General features: G+C 41.6%; 1 protein-coding gene across 1 annotated transcript in view; it reads right to left on the bottom strand.

Annotated features, from left to right (window-relative positions):
- Positions 1-21,681, bottom strand: part of ADGRB3 (adhesion G protein-coupled receptor B3) — a 432,921-nt gene that overhangs the window by 190,221 nt on the left and 221,019 nt on the right. Inside the window, exons 13-16 of the mRNA XM_035109688.2 lie at positions 19,290-19,436; positions 17,927-18,002; positions 12,972-13,074; positions 1,901-1,944 (exon numbers count right to left, since the gene is read on the bottom strand). Of these exons, the coding sequence (XP_034965579.1) occupies positions 1,901-1,944; positions 12,972-13,074; positions 17,927-18,002; positions 19,290-19,436 (370 nt within the window). The remainder of the gene's footprint in view (positions 1-1,900; positions 1,945-12,971; positions 13,075-17,926; positions 18,003-19,289; positions 19,437-21,681) is intronic.

Here is a 21,681-nt window from a genome sequence, read left to right as displayed (position 1 = left end):
CCAGCTCAGCTCAGTGGTCACTCACTCTCTCTCAAATGAAGATAATGAAATCACATGAACAATACTGGGGTTCAGTGGGGCTGGCTTGCCTCTCTGACCGCGGGTTTCTGGGGCCGTGAGCCATCACCGGGCCATACATGCTATGTCATCACATCCCCAGCATGCATTATGTCATCATACCCCCCAACGTGTGTGTGCTGACATCATCACGCCCTCTGGCATGCTGACATCATTTGCGCACGTAGCTGTGCCACACTTTATAGGTGCCCGGTCCCCTCATTTAAAATGTTGTGGGACCCAGGGCATTCAGGCCCCCGGGGACTCAGCACCTATGCTACGATTGTAACCTCTTCTGGGGAGGTTCTGTAGAGAAACACAATGAAAATCAGTAATGTCGGGTGCCAAGCCAAGGGCCCCCAAAATTGTTAAGTTCCATAACAGCGAAGATCCATTTTGGGGCACCAAATTTTGGCCTTGCTCAGGGTGCCATCTTACCAAAGACTATCAAAGTCCGCCCCTACGCATGTGCCCAAAGAGTCAGTTACTGATTTGTAGGACATTGGGAATAGACCTCTGAAACACAGGCGTTACAAAATCATCTCTGTAGTAACATATGTATTGTTGCATAGTCAAATAAATATATTTGCACATTTATATGTGTGTGTGTGTGTGTGTGTGTGTTATTGCATTATATAAAATCTGCAGCAAACAAGTGATGGAGAGAATTGCAAGTCCTGAGTCATTTTCAAGACTTAGTTGTCTATCAAAAGCTACTTCTGAAAAGAGGTCTGCAGGACCATTTTTCACAGAAACTCATACTGTCAAACCATTCAAGACCACACTGGCTAAAAATGGGTCAAGTCATTCAACTGGTAATGAAGCAGCATAGTTTCCTAATATACATACAGAAATGCCTACAAGGAGAAAAAAATGTGCAAAAATGTTTCTCAGTACACAGGACCATTAATAAAGATGTAGCCTGCAACACTGAACTTCTTACAATTCAATTTTGTGTTTGTTTACTTGAAGCCCCACTGCATTCAGTGCAGCTTACATCTAGGTAAGGGTACATAGGATTGCACCCCTGCATCATAATCCTATGCATGGGTACTCAGAAGTATGAGTATGTCCCACTGTGTACAATGGGTAAGCACTCGTTAGTAAGTGTACTTAGGATTGCAGCCTTGGTACAGTCATTGATTTTAGTGAGAAAAAGATTGATCAGCCTATGATATTTAGTGATGGTTGAAAGAGAGCTACCACTAATTGCTACGACGAATCCAAACTATGCACATAGAAAAGCACACATGAACATCTCTATAACGCTTGCAGTATTCATTTGCATTTTCTTTACACTAGTACAGGAAACCTTACCTCCTAATTGTTTATTTGACAAACTGGAGAGAATCTAGTAACAAATATATTTTAAGGTATCAGTTTTGAAATCAGTAACTGGAATCCATTACATCAACCACAGGAAGTATTAGACATTCTTATTTTAAAAGTCGACACTGTACTCAATATGTTGCCCAGCAACCAACTATCCAGTAATGAAAGCAGAGACAAGCATTTAATCCTCAGGCATCATCTTGAAATCAAGTGTTTCTGTAAAGATTCCCATGCACATCTAGGCACTGACAAAACCACATGGGTATAGTGATTTATAACAGACCTATAACATGACACATGATAGCACACAAATGTGCATGATTTCTAATATTTTAGTATGAATATTTAAAGCAAAAACATTGAATTTAGCTCTGCAGCGTATCAGCGCTGTTATGTATTTAGTTCCTAGTGCCTCATAATCATGCCTTTTTTATCTACTGGATACATAAATATTTTGATGTGATCTGGAATATTAAATCCCAAGTAATAGCAATAAACATCTGTTACTTACATTTTTGAATCATCCCATAGTGCACAATAGGGATTCAATGTGCCCTGAAACAAATAACAATCAGCCATCAAAATTTGTTCTTTGCTGACAGAGATAACGAATGGTTATGACCAAATGTACAGAATTTTAAATGGAAAAAAACATGCTCACCCCTGAATTTTTTAAAAAAGGAAGATTTGCTTTGCAAAGGCAATCGTTTCACAATCCTTGTGAACCAAAGGATCCCATCACCCACCTGTCATCACAGTGTAGGAATGTGGAAGACCAGAATGCTAAGAGAAGCAGCACATGTTCTTTTCTAGTTGAAGAACTCAAATGTCAAAGGCTGATGTTGTCAAATTATTAATAATCGGGCAAACTAGCTACACCCAATCATGTCCTGAGACCTACAGATGCAATTTGCACATGCTGCAGCATTTATATTTTGCAACTGCTAATTGGTGCTTCCTCTTGTCTCCATAACAGCTCATAGATTGTACTAAAAACATTAATATTTGATTGCAAAACTTAGGTAGATTCTTAAAAATCCCACGCTCTGAAAGATGCTGCCCTTGTGGCACTAAAACAGGTCAAATTCATCATACACATTTTATTTTATTGCCCATTTTATGCAAAAATATTTATTTGGCCCCCTTATTGAAGGAGGGGATTTATCACACTGACTCTACCTGGGTGTCTTATCTGCTGAACAATTGTAGTAAGGACGTTGTGGAGAATGTGGCAGGATTTTTGAGTGACGCTATAAAATTACATCACCATAGGTCCCAAGAGCCATTTTCATACCTCACAATGTCTGGACAGTTTTATCCTAAAGTACCTCCCACTATGTTCCGTTAACTATGTTGCGTTCTGATCCATGTATACGATGCACTTTTTCTATGCAAGGAGATTGATTGATTGATTGATGGCAAAACTCAGCTTTTTAAAATAATAATAATAATAATAATAATGTCTGATGGAAATAGGGGAAATAGGGGGCTGCCATGAAACGAGCCTGGTTTGGCTGCTCTCATTATAAACACTAGCAGAAAAAGTACTTGTGGAGCTGTGTGCAAACAACTCCATAAACAGCATTTCGTATTTGGCTGCAGACCAGGTCATTCTGACCTAGACTGCTGAAAAAGTGCAAAAAAGAAGCAGCTTTCCTTTAGATTTTGCTACTTCGCTTTCTTTATTGATTTGGAAACCTTTATTCCTGGTGTCTGGAAATTACTGAAAACCTCCTCTTTAAATGCCTGCCTCTGAATCAGCCATCTAATGTCCAAACAGCATAGATAATGAAACAGATCATATACAATCTTTTGTGCCAGTTCCACTCTGGCAAATTCAAGCAGATTATGAACCCTAGCAGGCTGCTGATTAGTTAGAGGTTTCAGCCAGAAATGTGTGTGGGGAGGTCTGTGCTTCAGAGAGGGGCAACAAAGGACAGGGCGATAGTGGTAGTCTTCTGTCTGTGGAGTGCTCTCCTCAGTAAGGTCTGCCTAGCACTGACACTAATGAACTTTTTGGTACCAGGTGAAAACCATTATCTCAGGCAGTTTATGGAACATGATGACTTGGTTGCTAATAGCTTATTCGCTGGTGACTTTCTAAATAGTTGAGAACATTTTTGTTTTACTTTTGAAAGGATTTTTTTAAAATCCTATAATGGTCTATGGTTGTTTAAAACTTCTGTTTTAAATTTGTCATGTCATCTAGAGACTGCTACTATTAAGCAACTAACAAGTTAAATGAATAAATGAATGAATACATAATTAAATAGTTCCTCTTCCCCCCCTCATTATCCAGGCTTTTTTTTTATATATAAAAAAAATCAGCCTCCTGATGCTGTATTTGTATAAAGTTTTGGCAACTGAGCATAAGAAGTGTCCTGTAGAGCATGAAATATAGCTTTCTGATTGGACTAATGAAAGATAAATGTAAAATACCACAGCTCATTTCCAGAAAGGCCTCTGCATCAAAATTCCCTCCAGGATGGGCAAAAGAGTATTGCATGAATTAACACACACACACACACACACACACACACACACACACACACACACACACATCTGCATCTTGCCCTAGGAAGCATGCATACTGCAATTAGTGCTGAAATGGGTCTGCTTATCTCCTAACAGATGGTTGGCATGATCAGTTTTGATTATGCAGATCACCTGTCTGGGAAAAGGTTCTGAATTCAAGCCTGAAACCTCTACCATAGCGTGCAAACAAGGACATTCCTGGTTCAATGCCTACTTCTGTCATGAACTCTCCAGGCTGCACTAGGCAAACTACTGTATCTCTTAGCCACAGCAACTTCTGTCTGACTTGAGAGGAAGTCAGGATGTCAAACTAAGCTGGTTTCTCCCTGTTGCAGTAGTTCATACACATCACGATCCGTTTCAGTCTTGATTTTAGCACAGAAATGGCTTTGGCAATATGGTCACCATGATGGATGACCTATGCTGGGAGAAGAACAGGGAAAGGGCAATCTTGCTTTTGACTCTACCCATGATGGTATCCTTCCATATAGGCTGCCCAGATTAGGTGATGGGTACGCTGCCTCATTGTGCTTCCATTCCTTTCTAGAAGTCTGTTTCCAGAAGGTGGTGCTGGTGAACCGTGGTTTAGTATTATGCCAGACATACTACAGAGTTTCCATTCCTCACTCTCCTATCTGCCTCTAAAGGGACAGGTATAGCAGAATTGTGACTAGAGTTGTTTCTAGATGTGGAAGATGAATGACTTGGTGCAGGAAGTATAATGTGGCTGATCAGTCCATGGCAGTCATCTTTTGATCAAGTCCACAGGTTTGGCAGACAGGTTATGACTACTGTAGTATCCTTTCATACTGGGATCCCGTCACTCAGGTACCCTGTTTTCCCGAAAATAAGACATACCCATAGAATAAGCCGTAGCAGGATTTCTAAGCATTTGCACAATATAAGCCACACCCCAAAAATAAGACATAGTGATAGGCGCAGTTCTGGAGGGTGGCAAGGAAGAGGCGAGGCTGGATGCACAATAAAAATAAGACATCCCCTGGAAATAAGCCATAGTGTGTCTTTGTGAGGAAAAATAAATATAAGACAGTGTCTTATTTTTGGGGAAACACAGTATTATGTCTGTTAAAAACAATTCTCACTAAAGTTGCAGCTTTTGAAAAACATCTTAAGTCTCCTACATTCATCTGATCATAGTGATTAAATTAAGCAATAAAGAAATTGTTTAACAAATCACACACTGAATAACATTGAGCTGTTATTCATGTAACATGAGAAAAGAGTAATTGAATAAAGAAAGTCAGGATTTTATTTCTTATTCAGTAATTTAATTAAATAATTAGCCTGTTTAATTGGTGGCATGAACACGAGTGCTTTGTGAGCTGTTAATATAGAACATTCAAGGTCTATGGATGAAACAAAATTATCTCCACCTTATTAAGTAAAGTACAAAGTTCAAAGACAAACTGTGCCGAATGAAGACATTTTAATTAGAAAAATTACTATCTATTCTTAAATTCAGGTAAATTATGGCAAAGGAGAAAAAAGAAAATCATTAAGATAGCAAGTGGGGCGGGGGCAAAGATACTGATTAATTAGCAATGGCATTTTCAACCAACGTTTTTATCTTCCTCTCCTTTATGCCAGCAGTAATGACAAAATACTGTTACACAAAGACATAACAAGATCTCAGTCTCAGACATTTACACTGGGGGGGGGGGGAACCTGCGGTCCTCCAGATGTTGTTGGACTCCCAACTCCCATCAGCCCCAGCCAACATGGCTACTAGTCAGGAATGGTGGAAGTTTAGTCCAAGAAAACCTGTATAGCCATAGCTCACTTGAGCCCCCCCTCCCCAATTTACATAGCCAAGTCCACTGGAGTAGACAATTTCAATCCAGTGATGGCATCTATGGAGGGCTTCTGAAAATTCCCTCAACTGGTGGCTGGATTCAACTAAGTAGTTCTGCTAGTGGGAGCCAGTGCAAGGCCTCCTGTTAGTGCAATGGAGCCTTCTCCCCACTTCCCCTGCAATCGGCTCTGGGGTCTTTGAGAGATACCTAGAACTGCATGCTGGGAAAGGGGAGGTTGCTCTATTAGGCAAGCATAAATGCATGCACTGAGGGAATGTTTGATTTAGCAGAACCCTGAATTCCTCCCTTTGAGTTTTAAGTTACCTAGTTTTGTCTCTGAAGTATGAGAACCTATCTATCTTTTTTCATTTCTGAATTTTGTGCAAAGCACGGTACATTCTTTTCATAACTTCAATGCCCTTCAGTTCATTTGCATCTTTCCCCACACTGTGCATCATCAAATGCTGCAAAAAAGAAGAAAAGTAATCCTGATGTGGCATGTTTTCCATCAAGATTTATTTTTGTAGACATATTGTTTCATCAATGCACACATAATGTGCAGGAACCAAAGATACCGATGCTCTGAAAGCTATGGAATTTTTCCCCCATGTGCTCCATATCCAGAGATAGTTTTAGAAATTCACCCACTTACACTAGAATTCAGGAGGGGTGCAATTGTCATGAACTGGCAGGACAACAGGGAGGGGGAAGCGGACCCTGGGAAAGGGTGTAGCCGAGACTGGAACATACCAGGCCAAACTGGGAATGGGGAAGGAGAGGTTGGTGTAGGAAGTACTCACGAGGTGACGGTGGATGACACAGGGTTAGTGCCCAGTGTCTCCATAACATTGCAGGCTCTGAAGCGAAGCATAGGAAGCAGTGGGTGGGGTGCTCTGGGAGGCTGAGGCAGGCAAAATGCGACAGCCCAGCTCCCTAGCTAGCCAGGTGGGGCTCGCTAGCTCTCAGCTGGAGTAGGCTTGGAACAGGTGAGGGTCACCTGCCTCATCAAGCCCAGATGTTGCAATCAACACGCAAAGTACAAAAGGGCAGCAGAGGTGAGGTGCTGGGTCTGCTCAACTGCTCATGCTGACAGACCTCAGTTTGGATGCTCAAGGATCTCTGTGGGGCTGTGCTTTGTTTGGACTTTGGACATGCGGATTGATGCTGGACTGGGTACTTGGCATACTGACTTGCTCCCAGATAGGCCAGGGGTTCAGGACAGAAACACGGGGCAGAGTGATCCAAAGAAACAATAAAGGAATGGAATGGGGGAAATATTCTCAACGCAGTTCGTGATGTTGCTCTGTTGCTACTCCCCATTCTTACCTTTAGATATTATTCCGCTAGTGTTAAATGTTTTCCAAGTTAAGAACAGATTTTCATTATTAACGTTTCAGCAGAGGCGTGGTTTGTATGTTCGTAAATTCCTGTTCATGAGTAAAGTGTTATGCAAAGGGGTATGACTGCTGGTTTCACGTCACATGTTGCCCCAGTAATTCATGATATAGAAAAATTGTGTGTGTGTGCGCGCACATGTAAGAGACAGAAGAATGTGGCATCACAATTCCACCACAACATCTTAGCTTGTAGTGTTGATTAACCTGTCTCATGTGATTACCAAACTTCATAAATTGAGGAAAGTGTAGAATGGTTTGGGGGGAAGCAGCAATTATGCTGCTAAGGTAACATATGAAGAGGTTCACAGAGAGCAAACCAACCAATGTGGAATATTCAAAGAGTGTTGTAGTATCACTTGAGAAAAGACCTAAAGTTCAACACATTGAGTCCCAGAGATGTCAGTGCCTCGAGACTCCATTAAAGATGGTATTTCTTACATAGATTCTGGCAGATATTAGGCATTGATTCCTGCGTGGATTGACTTTGCCTATATGAAGTCTCTCACCCCTTTACTATTGAGTTCACTCAAGGGGCTGAATCCGACCTGCTGTCTGAAGAAAATGGAGATTTTGGATTCAAAGAGAGCCAAAAGAAAACGACACCTCTTCCAGGATGTTATTGACAAGACTATTGCTTTCCTGCCTTGTCAGCACTTCCTGGCCCTGTGTTAATATGGTAGTCATTAATATCCTGTTACAGAAAGGCAGACAAAGCCAAATGACAATCAATGCCCTGCGTTTTCTGCTGCCAGAATCAAGCTAATAAACATTTTAAAGAACTGGCAAGAGGCAAAGGCTATGTCAGTAGATTACTGAAAAGAACAATAAAATAAACAAGCTGAAAAAAAAGGTTTCTAAAAATGGCTTTCAAAGACGTTCATTTAACCTTCCCATGGCCTTGATGCTATTGGCCATTTTTTAATTACTCTACTTACATGGAGTTTATCTGTTGATTCCTACACTGATACAGTTTAGTGACACTATTTTGATTCTTTCTTCTTATCTCAACCTGGTGACCAAAGTCACTACAACCTTTTCCACATGCTGCCCCATTCCCCTTGGCTTGCAGTTAACCCTTACAGTCCGATCCACTAACTGGTTTTAAGGAACAGCTACAGATAGCAGAGAAACTTAAACAAATTCACACTACCTAATTTGCACTTTCCATAGCAGTATAAGAGCCAAAACATAGTTATCCTTCAAAATTTGCACTTCCCCGAATTTTACAGCGCAGCTCTCCAGCTTGGGTACAGAATGCATACAGTGGTACCTCAGGTTAATAACTTAATTCATTATGGAGGTCCGTTCTTAACCTGAAACTGTTCTTAACCTGAGGTACCACTTTAAATAATGGGGCCTCCCGCTGCCGCCGCGCCACCGCCACGCAATTTCTGTTCTCATCCTGAGGTAAAGTTCTTAACCCGAGGTACTACTTCCGGGTTAGCGGAGTCTTTAACCTGAAGCGTTTGTAACCCAAAGCGTTTTTAACCCAAGGTACCACTGTATACTGAATACAGATTCACATATCCTTAGGCACAACCCAATGAAAGTTAAGCCCTTCTAAGTCTTTTTGTTTCCAGTGGGACAGTTTAGCATGTGGTTAAATCTCTCCTATTGAATTCAATAAAATCTAAAAGTTCTTAATATTGGTTGGGTTGTGCATGTAACTTTTTAAATTAGCCATGGCTAATGAGCCCATATGGATACAATTCAAACCAAAAAGAAAGATGCCTTCCTGTAGGTTTTCCCTGAATACTTTTTCAAATTTTAAATTGAGGCCTTTTTTTGGACCATTTTTTTAGGTTCAACATATAGCTTCCTAGGCTCTGTTCTTTCTACTACATATATTACGTTTCTATAAAGGCTGCTTCTATATGTCACGAAATCTCAACATTTTAAGTAACTTCCATCTAGCTGCGTCTCTGACAATCATGCATATGCATTTTTGTGATTTGCTATGGGAAGAGAATCCCAGAGTGGCAAAACTGTGATATGCAATCATCACATGATTGTCTACAGATGGTTTGCAATTTAATTTCACATCCATGGTATTTAGATGTAAACTGACCACAAATAAACTGATAAATGGATCATAATAAGAACTCAAATTCTTATTTTCAGCAACTAAGTCCTTATCCTTTAGTGAGGACTTCTGGTATCAGAAGACTTGGAGCTTTTTAAGTTTAACTGCAAAGCCACAATTTGGTGTGCTGCTTTTGAGCTGAGAAGCAATCTGTATGGAAGCAGTCCCCACTGTATAGCTAGAAAAACTTTAGCTATGCAGATTTCCCATAATTTAACCTCATGCCTCTGGGATGTAAGAAGGTCAGAATGGTTCGCCAACAATGAACATATCTTAGATGTTGAGCACCAACACAATCTAGGCTCAACCTGCAATGATACTCTAATTGATGGAGCACTCCAGACTGACAAAGCAGCCAACTATCTTTCTGAACTCTTGGTCTGAAAGCAATTCAAAGCCTTCATGCTGGCATGCTTTAATGCCATCCCTTCAGCAGTCCTGTAGGGAAGATACCCAAACACTCACTCCCACACATGCAGTTGCCCCAGCGACTCTAGAGAGGTCAAGTGGGTGACCCACATCCTCCTGCACTGCTCCTTTTACATGACTTGCCTAAAACCTTTATTGAACATTTCTTATTAGAGCCGCCGGGATGTTTAGATGCATTTTATGTCCTTCAACTCCTCTTCAAACCATGTATCCATCGTGTGGCCTACCTACATCAAATAAATCCCACCAGGATCTGATCCCAGCCACTCTGTAATTTCCCTTCTTGGAGTTTTTTCTCTCTTTGTGTGTGTGTGTGTGTGTGTGTGTGTGTGTGTGTGTGTGTTTATCTACCTTATTTTATTTCATTCTTGATTTTGCTATTATGCTATTATACACAGCTGGATAATGTTTTTTATGTGTTTCCTATTTTGATTCTTTGGGACTAGTCATTGAACACAACAATAAAGATTTTATTTGACGTGAGAGTCATTCAGCTAGTGGCCTGAAATATGTGGGATGCAGATTCCCACTGGCATTGCTAGATAGATGGTAAAACATATTCTGTATTGCACAATATATTGAGTATACTACATTAGGCACTATAGTATAGTGAATAAGAAAATTGCTTTGAATGCTTTGACTTCACCTGCTCACCTGCATTGGATCTATGTCTGTAGTTACTGATATAGTAAGGAGGCCTATCTGTAACTGAAATTTGTGAGTGCTTCTAGCAGTTTTGTGTGTGTTCAGGATTCTGTTAAGAAAGTCCTGTCAAAGATGTTTGTTTACTACACTCTACAAATGTGAGAATGTATAACGTATTCAGCAAGGCTCTCAGATGTTTACATTTCTGAACACGAAAAGAAATCCGTCTGCATATCGGAAAAGGGATTTTTGGACCTCTCAGCAAGCTTAGGCTCTACACTGGAAATCAAGTTGGAAGCTTCCTCAAGTTTTAAAAGCACAAGATAAATAATACATGGGGCCAGTTCAGGTCCTTATCAGGCAGTGTCCCAATTCCCATGAAAAAGGAGGAGAGTACACCCCTTCTCTTTTGCATCTAATGCAGGGCCGCCTTTATCACATGCAGGGCTGACTTTAGCATATATGCCACCGGGGTGCAAAGATCCACCCAGGCCCCCCAATTTAAAGTTGTTGAGCTTTCTTTGGGAGGGGGAAAGCCAAAGTTGTTGACCTTTTTAAAAGAACAATGGAGCAGAAGAAACTGCTTTTCTTTCCTGAGTCGTCAGGAAAATTTGACGCTATGGAGTAGCAGAGCGACGGAGGAGGGGGGCGGGGACTTTTGCTCCATTGATTTTCACTGCCGCTGATCAAGAGAGACTGGCATACAGTAGGTATACATTTGGCGCCCCCCACCAGAAGTCGGCGCCCGGGTGCCCCGCACCCCTTACACCCCTGGGTAAAGATGGCCCTGATCACATGTGACATGAGCATTCCATATGGAGGCCTGCATGCATGGGGGGCCAGCTCAAAGGATTCTTCTCCCTCAAAACTTAAAACGTTTGTGGGGAAAGTATCTATTTTACTAAGTTTACTTGAGTATAGTCATGTGAGTGTGTGCATAACATGTTACATTATGTGTGTTGTGGAAAGGGGCATTCACCAACTTGTCCACCCTGGGGATATGTCTTGCCAATTTCAGTGATTCCATGCATGAGGGTAGGTATTGTGTGGCTCCATCAACCAAACTAGTGCAGCCAATGGAGATCATGAGAGTTGTAGCCCAATACCATCTGTAGGGTGGCCATGAGAATACCAACCTTGCCATACACCAGCTGAAAAAGCTATGAGAAAGGTAATCATCTCCCTACCTCAAAATCACATGATACTTTGATGATGTCTTACCACCCAATATCAATATATATCACATTATACAGGTGAAGCCAAGGATTCACCCAAATCCTTACAAACTCAAATATATACACTGAAATGTTAGTATGGTTTAGGAGTACAACCTAGCCTAGGGAAATCAAGTGCTCAAACAAGGCAGTTTCTATTTACTTGTGATTGAATTAAACTGTGATGCATTAGAGCAGGCATGTCAAACCTGCGGCCCTCCAGATGTTTTGGACTACAATTCCCATCTTCCCCAACCACTGGTCCTGCTAGCTAGGGATCATGGGAGTTGTAGGCCAAAACATCTGGAGGGCCGCATGTCTGACATGCCTGCATTAGAAGGTAAAGGTAAAGGACCCTTGGCAGTTAAGTCCAGTTGCGAACGACTCCAGGGTTGTGGTGCTCATCTCGCTTTACTGGCCGAGGGAGCCAACGTTTGTCCGCAGACAGTTTTTCCGGGTTATGTGGTCAGCATGACTAAGCCACTTCTGGCGAAACCAGAGCAGCGCATGGAAATGGCGTTTACCTTCCTGTCGGAGTGGTACCTATTTATCTACTTGCACTTTGAGGTGCTTTCGAACTGCTAGGTTGGCAGGAGCTGGGACCGAGCAACAGGAGCTCACCCTGTCGTGGGGATTCGAAACACCGACCTTCTGATCGGCAAGCCCAAGGCCCAGTGAATTACACCACAGCGCCACTTGCATCCCTTTTAGAGACACACAATTAACTCGGGCAATTGTGAGATCTGTGCAATGGATCTGGTTTTAATATAGGGGTGCCTGCTCCATTATATCAAGGATGTGACCTTCCAGATAATGTTGGACTCCTACCTTTCACCAGCCCAAGGCAGCACAGACAATGGTTAAGGATGGTGGGAGTTGGAGCCCAACAACATCTGGGAGATAAAAGGTTAACAACACCTTACGGGATTGCAGTAAGGTAAAGCAGGGGGTCAGCAAACCTTTTAAGCAGGGGCCGGTCCACTGTCCCTCAGACCTTGTGGGGGGCCTGACTATATTTTGAAAAAAAATATGAACGAGTTCCTATGCCCCATAAATAACCCAGAGATGCATTTTAAATAAAAGGACACATTCTAATCATGTGAAAATACCAGGCAGGCCTCACAAATAACCCAGAGATGCATTTTAAATAAAAGGACACATTCTACTCATGTAAAAACATGCTGATTACCGGACCGTCCGCGGGCCGGATTTAGAAGGTGATTGGGCCGCATCCGGCCCCCGGGCCTTAGTTTGGGGACCCCTGAGGTAAAGCATTGATTTCAGCATAATTAAAGTTGTAATATAAAAGCAGCAACTCCAACGAAAGGGGAAAAATAAATAAACATAATGGGTTAATGAAGAATTTGACAAAACAGTTATTTCAATACATTATTTCTTTTTTTATAAAATAATATAAATAATGAGTTGTATAATAATAATGAACATTCACTGAATCAATACTTACATTAGCCAAATGAGCTAACTCTATCTCTAGAAAGGAATCAGATGTTTTGGGCTCAGGCCTTATGGTGACCACAATGATTTTGGAATTTATAACTGTATAATTTCTGAAAAAGAACAGTTAAAAAACACAACATTTATTAAAACCTCAATATGATGCAATCAAGCAAAGAGAGAGTATGACTAGATGAGAATTTAAATTAATATCCCTACATGCCATTTATTGTAAATACAATTCCCCCTGTTCTTAGACCTGGTGAAGAATTAAAGAGAGCCCTCGTGCTGATCCAAGAGCCATTCCTTAAGTATGATTCATTGATTAAAGAGACAGATTGACAACACAAACCTTCAGGCAGGTCTTTAAATGGCTGTAAATTCATTTATCTCAAGGTGAACTCAGTAGGCTTGTTTTACACAAAACAAAACATATTTCTTGCAAAGTTCTGGCCTGGCTGTTTTGCTGACTGCTAACTGAAAAAGTTAAGATGGATGACAGCAATGAGAGTTTCCTCAGAATCAATTTTTCTGATCTATAACCAGAGAGACTTAAAACCCATTTCGTTCCATATATGAATGAACAACGAGATCGTTCGAAAGATACCCCAAGGTTTCAATTCACAGATCACTTACTCTGGTGAGGCCCCTCTGGGATTCTCATTTACGAGGCCAGGAGGACTTGATCTCATGCCCACCAAAATCATGTGGAGAGTTTATATCAGTTTCTCAGTCCTCACATTGGTCCCTCAGGTGACAATCATCAAACTACTTCCACCAAAACAGCCCCATTTGTTTTAAGGGTATTCTTGCGTAAAATGTATTTTGACGGTAGCAGCCTTAATAAGCTGTCCTGTTTTAAAGAAGCATTGCCTCACGTTTTGGCCCTTTGTCATTTTCTTTCCACTTGGTTCTGAAGGGTGTTTTGAGGCAGAAGCCACTCAGGGTCACCAGTTCAGATATCAGTGGTGAAGGGTGGGGGCAACAAGTATTGCCGTTGTGGGATGCAAGCTTATGAAAACAAACAAACCAAAAAACCATCACCAAAGTAAAATGTAATGTAATGGGTTCAATCCAGATCTGCTCTTCCACGAACAAAAGGGTTCAGATCCAGTGGGGGTGGTGGTGGTAGTAAGAAGGAGAACTGGCAAAGAATGTAGGAGAATATACTTAGCAGAGTTCTACTTCAGGGGACTCTAATGCTAATTATTTCGATACAGATGGTCCTGGAATTTTTCTTATCTGGATTTTGGTGTTCTAAACCACCCAACCATTACATTAGCAATTTGCCCTTGTTTCATTACTTATTTCTGAATGTGGTGCAAAGAACTGTTTTACAGCTTTCAGCCCTCTCCCATTTGTGTTTTCCCCTCCCCTTACATAGCCAGCGCATATCTGCAAATTGAGAAACACTGGGGGTGGGGTGGAGGGCGCCAGCATTTTTATGTGGCTGCATATATAGAGTTGTACAGTCCCTTTGTGGAGTGCTTGCCTAATGCACAGAAGCGCATACATGGATGCCAAGATTGCTTGTTTCATTCATTCATTTATTTTGCAGAGTTCCATCAATGTAAAAGTGAGTAAATGTAAGAAGAGGGAGAGACATTGCAGACAAACAGAACTGTTCATGGTTCGATTCTGGAAGCAACATTAGAAACTCTCTGAAGTACTTTTACTATGTTACCCATGTGAAAGCTCAATGAGGTAAAAAGGGATTTTTGGCCTATGCCTTTGACCCTTCGCTCCAGATGACATGTGGCTTGCCCTGGTGTCTGTGCCTTACAAGGGACATTTAAGACAGGGGGAGCCTACTCAGCTACACTCACCTACTCCTAACTAAAGTACTTACTCTGTTTTCCTATGCTGGTTATTTGAAAAATTAGCACAGCATTTCCTACAAAACCTATTACAATGCTGTGCATATCATGATATACTGCATGTCTGAAAGCAGTACATACATCAAGTATCAGTTCCTGCAGGATGACAGGGTACAGTTATCCCCTTCATCTCCTGCTTATATTTCCGTGCAAAATTCCTTTACTCGTGGTTGTATAAGTTTGTATAGTAGCACTGAAACATTCACCTGTCCTATATTTTACTAAACCTTAAAAAGGAGACCGGAATGTGCAACTCCTACTTACATCCCCCCTCTGCCCCCAAATATCCACCTGACAAATATTTAGCAATCCCCTCACCAGCTGGAAAATTTTCTGTTGTCTGAGATGGATAAAAGATGCAGGAGAAATTGGGGTTTAAGATGCAAAGCTAAATAGAAGAAAAATCACCCATTTTGAAGAAAGTGGTAAAGTAGTATTACAAAAATGAATATTAATAACAATTACAAACACAGCAACTCAGTCCAGACACTCATTGTGGGTGCAGGTGCTATTTGGAGCTTGCTCCCCTTCAAGATCTTCTCCATTTATTTTAGTCAAAGAGGGACAGCATATGCCATGTTAATGGAATGAATGATATGCTGCAGCATTTAGTTTATGCTTTTCCCTTTTAAAAGCCCTTATATTTCCAGTTCACATTTCTGCTACCGTGCAATGAATGAAGCACTCCTGCTGCATGTACTTATTGCAGACAATCAACTGCTGAGAAATGCAAGACAAAATCTACTAAGCACAGGAATATATTTTAATATTCTCCCTCTGCAGAATCACTGGGAATAAATATCGTGGTTATCCGACTCTGAACGAGCTTCCTCTCTTTTCAACAACACTGTAAATTAGTGTTCTATACTCCCTTGAGAAAGTCAAAACATCTGTAGTAAAGACATTTTTAATGCTAAAAGGCATATTGTCAATGGCATATGCAGAGGCAGTTGTGAAACAACCATTCGTATTATGAAGTGCTGCACCTAAATCTCTGTGTGCTGGAAGTGACTTGGAAAGTGACTCAAAAGCATGCAATAAATAGCAGGGTGTAAAAGCAGATTGGATTACAATGCACACATATTCCCCCCTTACATATCATGCTGGGCATAAAATGGTTCGATTAGCTTTTCAAGCATTCCATCAGTTTTGTTCCATTTCCATAAATGGACCTGCTTATGTGCCATGTCAAACCTCATGACTGAGTACAGTTATCTAACTGAGCCCACTTTGAATCTCACATTATTATGAATCTGTCCATTTCACCATTGTACTTAATGTATGAAACCCAGACCTACTGAGCCTTGGACTGTTTTTAAACAAAGACTGGCGTTTTAGTTATTCTGGAAGAGTTTATGTTTAATGAGCCTCCACTTATTGTTTATGAGTTTGTGAAACGCCTGAAGACACTTCTGGCATGAAACTTATGTTAAACAGGAAGAAAGCCTATACTGATTGCGAAAGCAGAACCTGTGAGATCAGTGATGCAGTGATAGGTACAAATTATGCCATGCTTCAGTATTACCAAAATTCATCTACAGTGGTACCTCTGGTTAAGAACTTAATTCGTTCCGGAGGTCCGTTCTTAACCTGAAACTGTTCTTAACCTGAAGCGCCACTTTAGCTAATGGGGTCTCCTGCCGCTGCTGAGCCGCCAGAGCACAATTTCTGTTCTCATCTTGAAGCAAAGTTCTTAACCCGAGGTACTATTTCTGGGTTAGCAGAGTCTGTAACCTGAAGCATTTGTAACCTGAAGCGTTTGTAACCCAAGGTACTACTGTAAATTTGTCTTGTTGAAGAGAAATACACAGAGGTGTGAGGAAGGGCCCCCCAAACAGTCCAGACAGAGAAGTGTTTGATAATATCTAATTCCACAGTTCTCCATGTAGGGAAACTATCAATTAAAGTCAGGGAAGTCTTTTTTTTCACAGGAAAGGAGATGCAGGGTAGAGGTTATGTCTCAGTGAGGGCTAAATAAAGGCAGCATATCATAATGATTTCAAGCTTCAAATCCAGGACAGTCTCTAATCGAAATTCTAAATAGAATTGTGCTTCTGAAAGCAGTCATGATGGTGAAGGACTTATCTATATTCAAAACATGTGTATGCTGCCTTATTTTAAAATTATGGGCAGTTTACAAAAATGAGCAAAACACTAAACAATAGCAGTACAAAGTTCAAAAAGAAAGATCAGATAAAAGTGCAATTAAAAGTTGCAGAGTTTATGCATTTTTTGTCAGCATTGGGGGAAGTCCAAACCACCTATGGCTCCTTTTCCCATTTATGGGCCAAGTAGGTAATTTTGCTCAGTACTCAAGGCCTCCCTTCCTCCGCCTCACCTACTGCTGCTGCCTTCTGCATTGCTACAGAAGCTCCCTCCTCTCCATCTCAGCTTGCTCCACTTTCTTTAGATCAGAGGTGGGGAACCTCCAGCCAGGGAGCCAATTGTGAGTACCCTGGGAGTCCAAGGTGGCCTACGATACTATTTTCCCCCGAAACCATGTCCATCTGTCAACCAGCCGATTACGCACCACTTGTGCAGCATTCAAGGGACTTTCCGTCAAGGTAGTTGGTGTTTTCAAAAGGTACCTTTCCCCCCTCCTTTCTGATCAGAATGGGAGGAAGGTCTGTCCTTCAAAGGACAGCTTTCCCCTCCTCCCCTCCCAATTGGGATTTCAAAGCATAGTATCAGCTGATTGACAAATTTGTCAAATTTGGCCCACCAACAGGTGAGGAGATAAGGATTCCCCATCCCTGCTTTAGATGATCCAGTGTCTTCTGCATCTCCATGTTTCTTAGAATTCCTCTAACTCTCAAACTTAGAATTTCTCTAACTCTCAAACTAGGGCTGATCCCAGAGAGGAGTGGAGAAGCAGGCAGGACAGAGTTCTACTGGTGAGATGGGAGGGCGGGAAAACAATCTGATCTAGGCCCCAGCCCAAGTTGTCCATTCCTACTCTACTGGGTGGGGGGAGTCTTGTACTGCATAAAAACCCATGACAATTGCTGTCAGTTTTCAACTCAATCCATCCAAGATGCATATTCTTGAAGTAATATAAATCATGCTGTCTCCTAGTCACAACACATACCTTAAGGTGGGTAAAATCAGTTCTAAATTTTTGTATAGTACTGCTCCAAGCACAAATACGGTGGATTCATCTAGATCTATAAAGGAAAGTGGGGAAGAGAGGGAAAACAATGTGTATGTTAAATTTCTTGCCTTTCCAACATAGTCAGCATATGGGTACGTAAAAGGGTATTTATCATTGTGGAAGAAGTTCTATCTTTAAAGAAATCATCATTGCATTGTGAAATTGTGAAATATATTTCCAAGTATGCTGTCATAAAAATGTAATATGATATATTAGGGTGTGGGGAGGGAAAGGTCTATACAATTGGAACATCTCACAAGATTTAAAGTACTCAGAAGACTGGCTGTTTTGTGAGATTCATCATTCGCCGCTAAACCGTGCCAGAATTTCATGATATATTCTGCCTTGATTATGAAAGATCCAAAGGAGCTATTTTTAGAGGACTTCCCCCACCCCCTTTAACACTGAAGAGGACAGACTTCCACGACAGCAATTGGGCTAGTGTATTCTAATTCTGAAATATCAAACCAATGCATATTGCCTTAGGAAAGTCAGTCTCTACACCAGGCATCCCTAAACTGTGGCCCTCCAGATGTTTTGGCCTACAACTCCCATGATCCCTAGCTAACAGGACCAGTGGTCGGGGAAGATGGGAATTGTAGTCCAAAACATCTGGAGGGCCGAAGTTTGGGGATGCCTGCTCTACACTAACACCCACCCCTGAATGGAAGCTGTTTCACACATTATGCAACAAGAAACCTGGTTTTGGCACAAAACCAGGAAGCCACAGTGAAACTCAGTTGCCTGTCAAGTATATCAGCATGATGCCAATATTTATTTGTCTCCATACTACACATTTTTGATGCATGCACTATACTCCTAGCAATGTAAGGTAAGTGTGTGTGGAAAAGGGATAACCATGGGTCTCATAAGAGGCCTCTCTTCACCTCCTGTCCTTCCAGCTGTCCCTCATTTATGTAATGTATGTACAGTGTACCTTGGTTCTTGAATGGCTTGGCTCCTGTACAAATTGGCTTCTGAACGCTGCAAACCCAGAAGTACGTGTTCTGGTTTGCAAATGTTTTTCGGAAGCTGAACATCCGACGTGGCTTCCGCTTGAGTGCAGGAAGCTCCTGCAGCCAATTGGAAGCTGTGCCTTGGTTTCAAACACTTTCAGGAGTCAAACGGATTTCTGAAATGGATTAACTTTGAGAACCAAGGACCCACTGTATGCAGAAGAGAATAACGATCTCTGTGTACTTTAAAATGGGAGGTTATTGCATAACGTCTGTAAAGTGTTAGGCCCAACCTCTGTCTTCTCCTAAGAAAACATAAGGACAAGTGCTCTTTTAGTTTTTACCTGTTGACATAGGGGTGAAGATGTTTTTTGGAATGACAACCCTGTCTTCTGAGTTTCGTGCCCAGTCGACCATTCCTTTCCTTCCTTTCATGGGGAAATTGATGTCTGTGAGGACAGATGCCGCAGGAAGCTTCTGAATGCTGGCCACTATTAAGAAAAAGAATAAAAGAAGGAGGGGGGGGGTGTCAAAAGAACACTTGCTTTAACCTTAATGGCAGTAGCACTGAGAAAAGATCGCGCTAGTAAATTTTGACTATGAGGGAAAAAGGGGTTAATAAAAAGTTTTAGAGGGTTATATTTCAAATAATAATTTAAAAATAATGTGTGCAGTGTACCTGTGTACATGTTTACTCTGAAGTGAGCACCATCAAATGCAATGGGACGGACTCACAGGTAAGTTTCCATAGCATTGCAGCCTTATAAGGATATGAACCATGAAGAAGACAAGCTTATACAAGACTAATAGTCTGTGGATGGATGCTGTGGCCTTGATTCTCTCGCTTGTCAGCCAGGTTCAATATCTTAACAGGGATTATTCTCTCTGTTGGCTCCTGCCCTGAAACTCACATGGAAGGACATAGCGGAGCTCTGTCTTCAGAGCGTATTCTGAACTGATTAAAAATGACAGAACTAGGAAGAGGATGTTGCGAATTGCTTGGGGAGATATAACTTCTGGAACCAGGCTAATGAAGCAATAACAATGCCGATATCCCTTGCACAGACCTAATAAGATTTGAAAACAAGCCCCATTAAGTAGATTGACATATTAGCAGTCTGTAGTCTTTTTCTTCACAAAGCAAAAAATAGAAACCAGTAGCTCACAAGCCATTTTCCATTACTCCTCACTGTGAAATGTAATTATTACTGTTTTATTACTCTCTTGCTCAGCACATTTGGTGAGCAAAGTTCCATAGAAACCTTTTTTAAATTTACCTTCACAACGACCCTTTGAGGCAGGTAACTGATATGTCCAATTTACAAATGGGGAAGTGAGAAACTGACAGATTGTTAATTGCCCCAAATTATTATTTATTATTATTATTTATACAGCACCAGCATGGAGTTATGCAGAGCACATTCAAGGCACAGTGGGAGATAGCTTCAAGGTTCCCCTCCACCCCCAACTCCACTGGCTCACTGATAATAGTTGTGCTCCAAGCCCCAACCCCCCCCTGGAAATAAAGACACAGTGAAGACAGAATTTAGTTTACAGGATAATGGGCAAATTTTGGGCACAACTTTATTAAATACACAAGTGTGACTGGTATTTGCTTAGGCATTGGTATCAAAACTATAACTGGCTCCTGCTCACCTTGCAGGAAACCTGGAAGGGTAAACAACCAGCAGAGGGAGCTCCATCAGTCTATATTGACTGGTGTTCACCCCTGGGGTTCCCGGGGACCCTGGCATGGCCCTAGCCCCTCCCCAGGCTTTGGACGAGATCCAGACCCCCGGATTCCTTTAACAGAATACCCTATTAATTGGAGGGGCAGGTGATGGCTGCACCTCCCCTCCCCACATTCCCCTAAACCAGGCATCCCCAAACTTTGGCCCTTTTCTTTCTATCGGCCAACAGCAGGAATTGGAAGCAAACAACAACAACCAAAGAAATGAAAGAAAAAGCCCCCAAGCCTCTCTGACAGCTCAGTCACTTGCACCCACCCATCTTTGGCTTCAATGATTTAAGCCTCCCACAAGCACATTTCCTAAATATTCCTTGCAATACTCAAATGCCTCTTCATGTGGAAAGGCTAAGGCCCCCTCACCCCCCCCCCAATCAAAAGCAGTGAAAAACAGGATTCTCAACTCACATGGCATTCAAATTACCTGTTCATCCATACAACCCTGAAACTCTCTCGACACACCCAAACAGAACTGACACCAGCACCCACAGTCCTAAGAACCTTCATTCGCCCAACCCAGAAATCGTCTTACTCCATCTGTATCCAATCTCTCAGTAGAGACAGCTTTCTTTATTACAAAATTAATTCTGTTTGGTGAGCAAGCAGCTGTGCAGTTGCATCAGCTGAGCTCTTGATAGGGTTTGCTAAGAGAGCGAAGGTGTGCATATAACATATATCATCATTAGTTATAAAGTAGAATGCACCCTTTAACCCTCCCCCCCAAAATTAGCCAGGCTGAAAAGGCATAATTCAACAGGGCAGATGGAAGGGTGGGGAAAGAGCCTGTTGCCACACAGAGATAGGAGGGTGGTCAAGGTCTATGAAGGCACCAGTAAAAGTGTTTTAGCTGCATTATTTCATTTTCAAGGTGCTTTACCCTCATATCTCTGCAGCCAGGTGAGCAATGGGGGCAGAGTGACCCAAACCAGGTCCCGAAGACTGAATACAACAACAAACCAGTTAGTGTAAGGTGATATTTATGAAATAAC

The sequence above is a fragment of the Zootoca vivipara genome, chromosome 3 (assembly GCF_963506605.1).
Source record: "Zootoca vivipara chromosome 3, rZooViv1.1, whole genome shotgun sequence".
NCBI classification, from domain to species: Eukaryota; Metazoa; Chordata; class Lepidosauria; order Squamata; family Lacertidae; genus Zootoca; species Zootoca vivipara.
Note: the sequence above shows the minus strand (reverse complement) of the source record. Positions and strands in the feature narration are given on the sequence as shown.